General features: G+C 49.5%; 1 protein-coding gene across 1 annotated transcript in view; it reads right to left on the bottom strand.

The window, feature by feature from the left end:
* The window catches only part of SCD5 (stearoyl-CoA desaturase 5), a 131,958-nt gene extending 125,204 nt beyond the window's left edge, over nt 1-6,754 (bottom strand). The window contains exon 1 of the mRNA XM_006907602.3: nt 6,145-6,754. Within this exon, the coding sequence (XP_006907664.1) occupies nt 6,145-6,376 (232 nt within the window). The 5' untranslated portion in view covers nt 6,377-6,754. The remainder of the gene's footprint in view (nt 1-6,144) is intronic.
* Nucleotides 6,755-8,039: the final 1,285 nt, after the last annotated feature.

Raw genomic sequence — 8,039 nt, 5'->3', positions numbered from 1 at the left:
TGGCCCAGGCTCTGAGGCCTGGTCACCTCCAGCCTTGCTGAACCATCAGGTCCTTGAACCACCCTGCTCTCTGCACTGTCTCTCTCTCCTCAGGAGCTTCGCTCATGCTGTTGCCTGAGGCTGCAATGCTGTCTCTCCCAAACCCCTGGGCTGGCTGGCTGGCCGTGGGTCTCCTGCCAGGCTCAGTCCGGCTGCCGCCTCCTCTGGGGAGCTGCCCCAATTCCCCAAGCTGGCACTCTGTAACTAACGCTGTTTTGGCAGTTACCACCTGTGCACCTGTCTGTCTATCTAACTGGCACCTAAGTGCCATGAAGTCAGGAATGGTGCCAGTACCAGGCAAGTAATAGGTGAGTAATAAGTATTATTGAATAAGAAAATTAAATCATGGTTCTTACCTAGTTGTGCATCAGAAACACCTGAATGGCTGGAAAATAGAAAACAACCAGGATATCACTCATGGATTCCAATTCAGTACATCTGAATGGGGGCCCAGTCTTCCGAAAATTTTAAAGGCTCCCCAAGTGATTCCAATGTGCAGCCACTTTTGACAATCATTGGAATGAAAGAAACGAACGAATTAGTAGATGAATGAATATGTGACTACACGTACCCTCACTGTTGTGAGGGTCTCTCTTGTGGCCACTATAATGAACAAACGACAGACATTTATAAGGGAGGACAGTTGGTACCTGTTGTGATGGCCAATCCATTCCCAGGAGAAATGAAATCGGAGACAAACTGCCTCGACCCCTGGCCAGGGCTTTCTGACAACCATAGATCAGGCTGGAACGAATCTCAGCCTCCAAGGGATGAGCTAAACGGAGGGATGACACGAAGGGAAGCACCAAGGGGACATGTGACTGAGGCATGAAAGCTAACAAAGACTGTGCCAGCTTCCAGGCCAAGTTCTTTACTGTATTATTTAGTTTCCCTCCAGCTGCTGGCTGTACTGTTGTCCTCATAGTGCAGCCGGAGACACTGACGTTAGGAAGGGAGAGTGATCTGCAGAAGGCTGACCCTGGGCTTTGGAACCCAGACCCTCTGACTCCAAAGCCCATACTCCTTATCCTAGAGTTTGTGGCACTTCCATAGAAACATGACATGTCGCAGCAGAGGGGCAGACAGACTGCATGCCAGAGACAACAGAATGTCAAAATAAATGCTCAACGAGAATGCTACCCAAAGATGATGTTGCCTTTTGTAAAACCTTAAAGAAATCACCATGGCTTTGCCGTTCTTTCATAAACATAGCAATGGTTTTTCCAAACGATTCGTATAATTTTATACAATACACAAAACTAGATAAGGTGAGGACTAAAATGTTAAAACAAAGTCATGATGAAATATTTGGGATTAACGGCCGTGCCTTCTACTTGAACCCAAAATGCTACAAGTCTCAGCCGATAAAGCCAGTGCAGGTTTCCTGACACCCACTTCCATCATGGGAGGTAATGATAGCAGATAGCATTGAGTGTCTACTCTCTGGCAGGCCCTTTGTTATATGCCTCACTTCTTAACACAACTTTCAGTTCAGTGTTAACTGTCCCCATTTCACAGAAGAGGAAACTGAGGCTGACAAACTGGAAAGGGACATGAAGTTGAACTAAGCGGCGATGCCGGCATCCCAGCCCTGGTGTCTGCCGTGCAGCACTATTACTCATTTCACAATCACAGTGCCGTCCGCAGTGACACGGACCAGTTTTAGAAAAAAAATGAACTAATAATGTTCACCTCAGCCTACATTTATGCATGTTGAAACTATAACGCCAGTAGAAGCACACCGTTCTCTTGGTTTTACTGCTTGGGTAAGGCTCTTAGTGCTTGCCCATTTATTAAAAATGTAAAAGTTGCAACAACAATAGGCTAGGAATACAGGGTTTAAAAGGAAGATTCATTTACATTTTTCAGTTCTTTAGTAGTTAAATTGAGCAGTAAAGATTTAAAAAAAAAAAAAAAGATGATTCAAGGAGACAGGGAGGGGAGAAAAATCAAAACTGAGACCCTAAGAGATTTAGAGAAATTATTTGGCCCTGTTTCTACAGCAATTGTCTCCAAAGAGAAATGCTAAAGACTAGGTGAGTTGTCAGGTGAACAAAAAGATTATTATCTACAAAATAGTGGCCTTTTGGAGGAAAATAGAATGAAAGAAGGGACTGGGGGAGGGAGAGAGGATTGTGTTCATTTCTCTTTGGGGACTTTGAGAAAGAACCCTTGTTTCCGAAGCCAAAGCAATATTCTCCATGCAAGAGAGGCAAGGAAGTCGAGTACTGTGCCAGCGCTGTAGAATGCACTGTGCTGCAAGACGGCTGTTCTTCCTTCTTCTTAAGAAAAACAGCCAATATCAGAACCAGTGATAATGATGGCAGCTAACAATTACTGAACATGCACCGAGGGCCAGGCACTGTGCTAAATGACTTACATATATTATTTCATTTAATTCTCATAACTTCATGAGCAAGTAGCGTTAAATACCCATTTTACAGTTTAGAAAGCTGAGGTTTATAGACATTCATTTGTCCAAGGCCATTCAGCTGATAAGTAGGAGAGCAAGGGTTCACATTCAGATCTGTCTCTCTCTCGAGCCTAGCTCACCCCAGAAAACCTGGAGGCAAGACAGAAGTCCACAGCCACACCTTCTTGGAGCTCCTCAACAACCTTAGGGACTTGATGGAAAAGGCAGCAGAACCCAACAAAGACATCAGGGCCATCCCGAGTAGAGGATGCAAGTTATCCAATGCCTGGCAGAAGATAGCACATCTTGGGGCAACTCTCAGAATTGGACAGAAATTGGTGGACCAGCACTTTCCAAACCCCAGCCTCTCCAGATTCTCCCTGTCCCCAGACTCTCTTGTTAATTCTCACCACCTCTTAGTTTCTCCCCCATAGGCTGAATCCTACTCATAATGGTGCAGATCTCCAGCAACCAGAAGAACACCAGAGAATCCTGTATCAGCTTAACAATGGGTCGTGTTTTCCCTGCGATAGGATGGACGAAGGGAGCAGGGCAAATTACTGCTTTTCATGCCTGGTACTATCACTGAAATTGTCCCAGGAAGGAAATAAAAACCCATATCATCACCATAGGAGACATTTAAGAGACTCAGATGACATTTCAAGAGAAACCAGCAAGGTCCCTGACATTTCTGAAAACCAACAGCCAGAACGCCTGGATACGGTCAGGGCAAAGCTTTCTGGAAAGGAGCCCCAGAAATTCTACTGTGACCTCATGACTACTTATTCCCTTGTTCTACTCATCTTGGGATCCGGGGCATGGGCTAACTTTCCCTTAGGCCAAAACCCCTTAAAGCAGGCACTTGTGTAAGCTCAAGCTTTCAGGTGAAGATTTTTCTTCCAGCTGGGGTTTGTATTCTGTCCTTGAAACTCATAAACTCATCACTTAGGACCTGTGGGCACCAAGAGCATTCCGTTCTAAGCCTGCCCACTCAGAACACTGCAAGGATAAGAAGGGAAAACAAACTGCTCTGGCCCCAAGGGCAGTCATGAAAAGGCTAGGGCTTAGGCAGTGGAGGAGGCTGGACTGAACAACTCGATGGATCTTTCATGGATGACATTTTACCACCATGCAAATTACTGTGCACACCGCACACCTAACACATCCTCTGCTGGGCACACAGCATGGATGCCTCTTGTTTCCAGGGCAACCTCACCTGGGGTGGAGGGAGGCAAGCAATGGATGGGTGAAGCCTAATATATCTAAAAACTCAGGTCCCAGAAGTGAATGAACAATCCACTGGTACATGAACTCAGACCTACAGCTAGATCAAGCTGGTGAGGGTGAGGTATCCAGTGGGGGGAAATTTGTGGGTTAAGGCTCCAGCGCTTTCACTGAGTTATGGTGCCCTAGCCTTCCAGTTGCCCTAAATATCCTACTCACAGCACAACGAATCTTAGCTGGTCTCTGTCCCTCATTTCTTCTCTCACAAGATATCTATTAGATAAAATTCATTTGTTTTAAATGTTTCTAAGTCACGATTTTGGATCTTGAAACTACAACATCCATCATTACCGTCTTTTCTCTCTCTATTTATTTATTTATTTTTTTTAACAGAGGCAGTGAAGCACCCATAGGGAGAGAATCAAGATTCAGAGAATGGAGCTGATGAAAAGTCGCTAAAGCAGAAGACTATGCAGGGAGGGTACAAGAATAAGGTTTGGCAACATCCCCATAAAGAAGAAACCAGACTCCTTCAGTGTGTTCACTTTTCCTGGGAAGCTGGAGGAGTTTGGGGCCGAGGGAGGTATCCTCGGACCAAGGTCTTTCAGAACAAAGATTTTGTCTTCAGCACAGACAGCAGCCTGGATAGGGCAGAGGTGACTTGGCAAACCTGAAGAGGAGGCCTTGTCCTTGTAGCTCCTGGTGGGGTGCCAGGGTCAGTAGGGCTCGGTGGCTGTAAGGAGTAGAGCCTGTGGACTCTGTGAAGCTCCAGACATGTAAGATAATATTTTAAGTGCTCACTTCTCCCTGAGCTCTCTCTGACACTGCAGCTATTAAGGCTAAGCCCCAATCCTCCAGAGGTGAGCTCTGAAGTCCAATGGCACAGTCCTACCGCTAGAGTGAAAGAGAAGAGCTCTATGGAGACTCTGGGGCAATAACTTTGGCTGCCAGGGTAAAAGTGTGTTCATGAATTAATGGCTGGACATCTTCAATTTACTCATTTAGAGATAAGAAGGAAGGCAGACCAAAATTAAACTAACACATAACGAAGACCATGGTGAAAAGGACATAGAATTGAGGAGGGAAGGGTTACTAAGCAGGAAGCTTAACCAAAGCTTTTAGGGGAATTTAAAAGGCTTCATGATTCCCAAAGACCCCTGCTCCCTCATCATTTTTCAACTATGTATTCCCTACCTCAGCCACACCCCACTAAAAGGTACCCACAGTCTACATGGGTTTGCTTCAAAGAGCAGGGACTTCAAGATTTCAAGGAAAGGCTAGGAACCCAAGTGGCCCCATTATCAACCTAGGCTTTTGAAGCTGGCACTATGTCAAATAAGAAGCTTCGTAGAAAGAGGTCTTATTTTCTTCCTTCCTCTTCCCCTCCGGAAATAAAAGTAGGTTGTAATTCTCCTGCCCCCATTCCTTGGTGATCTCAAAAAAGGAACTGAAAGAGCTTCTTGGATCACCTTGTCAAATTCTCAGCCCAGTATATCAATGCCTGTGCCTTCTGTCCTGGCTACTGCTGCTATGGTGACTGAGGCCAAAACCGGTTACTGGGGCCAGGGGGTCTTCCAAAGTGGTTCGGAAGTCAGCGACTAGAGTCCTGCAGGGCAGACACTGAGCCCCTGGGGCCAGGGGAGTGAGAGGAATTGGGGAGGTCAACTCCTGAGCCCCTAGGAAGGAGTTCTAGGAAGGAGAGTGGCGGGAACACCACAGGTGCAGCAACAGACCCGCACAGGCCAGAAGGGGAGAAGGCCTGGAGGGGGCTCCGCATGGCCACAATCTGAGCTTTGTGTTGAGGGCAGAGCACCCTCAATGTGAGCTCGGTGTGCTCGCCAAGAAACTTCTGGGATCATAAAAGTGCCACTGGGCATAGAAGATCACAGAGGGTTCAGGGACAGGGGCCTTGCAGGGGCGAGGACCAGAACTGGTTTCTTCTACCTCGTGCCCGAAAATCAAGACTGTTCCTGGGCCAGGTGTCTCGACCCCTCTCCATTTCCTTTCTTGTTTTTTAGTTGGCCCCAGCATCCGAGGCCCGCGAAAGGACGCCGAGAAGCTGAAATGCAGCAGATAGAATTCCCGAGACCCGCACGGGCCACACAACAGCCCACCTGTCTTCCATTCCTCGAAGCCCGATTCGGCCAGTACCCAGCGTCTCCCCTCGCGCGCTTCTGCGCACAGCGGTGGCGCCGCAGGACTCAGGGTCCCTCCAGCTCTCCATCAGGGAGCTGGCAAATGCGCCTACTCAGGCAGAGGGGAAGGCAGAAGTTGAAAATACGTGGACAGAAATACCTGCTCGTCCCAAAGGGCGGGGAACTGCAGGCCGAGGGGGCCAGGGAGAACTGGGGGAGGCGAGGGGAGAACAGAGGCGACTCCGCACACCCGGCAGCGGACCCGCGACCTCGCTCGCCCAAGCGCGGACTCACCACAGTGCCCCGTGCGCAGGCGGCGCCGGCGGGACTTACCCCAGAGCAGAGTGAGCGGCTTGGCTTTGGGGATGAGCACCAGGGAGTACACGGCCGCCAAGTGGAGCAGGCTCATCAGGACGACGTTCCTCCAGACGATGTCCTGCCGTTGCCCGCGTGCGCCCGGCCTCTCCGGGCCGCCGCCGTCCGGCGAGCCCTCGACCCCCGCACGGATCCCCTCTGTGGCGTGGCGGAAGGGGACTTCGCCCCCGGCCGCGGCCCGGCCTGGCATGGCTGGGGAGAGGTGGGCGCGGGCGGCAGCGACAGCAGGCAAGCTGAGCTCTGCTGGCGCGGAGCTCTCCGGTGGGGGCGGGGGCTTCTGCCTTTTAGGGGGGAATCTCGGCACCTCTCGTCCCGCCTTCCCGGCGCTCCTCTGGTTCCTTCTCTATTCCGCGGGCGTTCAGCGTGGCCTAAGGATGCACATCTGGGAGCCCGGCATCTGTTGCTGGCGTGTCGCCCATGCCGCTGCCGCGCTGAACTCGGCTGCAAGGAAGAGGGGGCGAGCGCGACAGGAGGGAGGGGCGCGGAGGAGCTGGGGGAGAGGGTGTGGAAGCAGAGCCCGTAGAGCGGCGGGGGAGGCAGCCCTCGGAGGGAGCCCGGAAGAAAGACCTGCATAGCTACAGCCAATCACGATCGCCCGTGGCGCTCTTAAAGAGAAAGGCGCCCCCTTGGCCTCCGCTACCCCGGCTCCCCAGGGCCGTACGCCGTAGCCCGCTGGGCAAGCGGTTGGCAGCTGGGCCCGGGGATGGGTGGGATGGGACTCCCCACACAGGGAGCCCGCTGAGCGGCTCACAGCACTTCTGCTGTTGTTGGGTGTTTCCGTTCCAAAAAAATACCTTTCCCTTTTGAAAAGCTTTTTTTTTTTTTTTTTTTTAAACCTTTGAAGTCACAGGCCACCCATATTGAACAATTTAAAACACTTGCCCGGAGTCGCAACACAAGTTAAGGCCAGATCCAAGATGAAAATCAGAAGTCTCTGTGTCTGCCGGTTCGTATGGCTCCTTGGGCCTGTGGAGGGATGGAAAGCAGCCGCACAACTCTTAGGCAGCTGTAGCGAGACACACAGTAGGTGCTCAGTTAGTGTCTATTAGATGGTACATAAATGATTTGGGTGGCTGGTTAGTAGCCAACAATTGCCCTTCCCACCGGGCAACCTATGAGCCCGTCAGCTCTGTTCACGGCAAATTCTCAGCTAACCCGCGCGCTTGTGGACTCTTTAGCAAGCATCATTGAGAATGGGGCTTTAGAAAAAAATCACCCAGAATGTCCCAAGGAAAATTAACCTGTGAAAAAATCATGTCTGCTTATTCTTCTCCTCTTAACACAGATAATTTAGAGCTATACAGAGGGAGCCCTAATTGCATAGAATGCAGAGAAGGGTGCCCTAGATGTGTCGCAAGCAAGTGTGGCTGCACCTGCAGGCAGATAACAGAAGAAAAAGGGCTCAGGCCTGGAAGCCAGAGGCTCTGAGTGCTAGTTCTAACTCACTGTGATCCAACTCAGCTATCTAGGCACAAATTTCTTTACCAGGGAAACAGAATTAATCCTTATTCTTCCTTCCAGCTTGTAAATTCTATAAATGTGAGCTTTAAGGGGTACTATTATGTGATAAATAAAGCTAATTTTTTGGATTACCCATTCCAGGATTCCAGGAGAGGGGGGAAAAATTACAAAGAACTGTCTGCATGGAAGGGCCATATATAAGCATCTTATTGTTAGCAGACTTTAACCAGTCCAAATAGCCAGATAAGATAATGTCTAATTTAAAACTGAAACAAGGTATATGGCTGTGGAATTGTGGCCACTGAGCCAGTGTTATGGTGGTGCTTCAGATAGAGCTGAAATTTTAGAATGAAAGGAAATTTGCCTGGGGACCAGACAAATGTCGGCACAGA

This window comes from Pteropus alecto, unplaced genomic scaffold (assembly GCF_000325575.1).
Source record: "Pteropus alecto unplaced genomic scaffold, ASM32557v1 scaffold161, whole genome shotgun sequence".
NCBI classification, from domain to species: Eukaryota; Metazoa; Chordata; class Mammalia; order Chiroptera; family Pteropodidae; genus Pteropus; species Pteropus alecto.
This window is presented reverse-complemented; position numbering and strand designations above follow the sequence as displayed.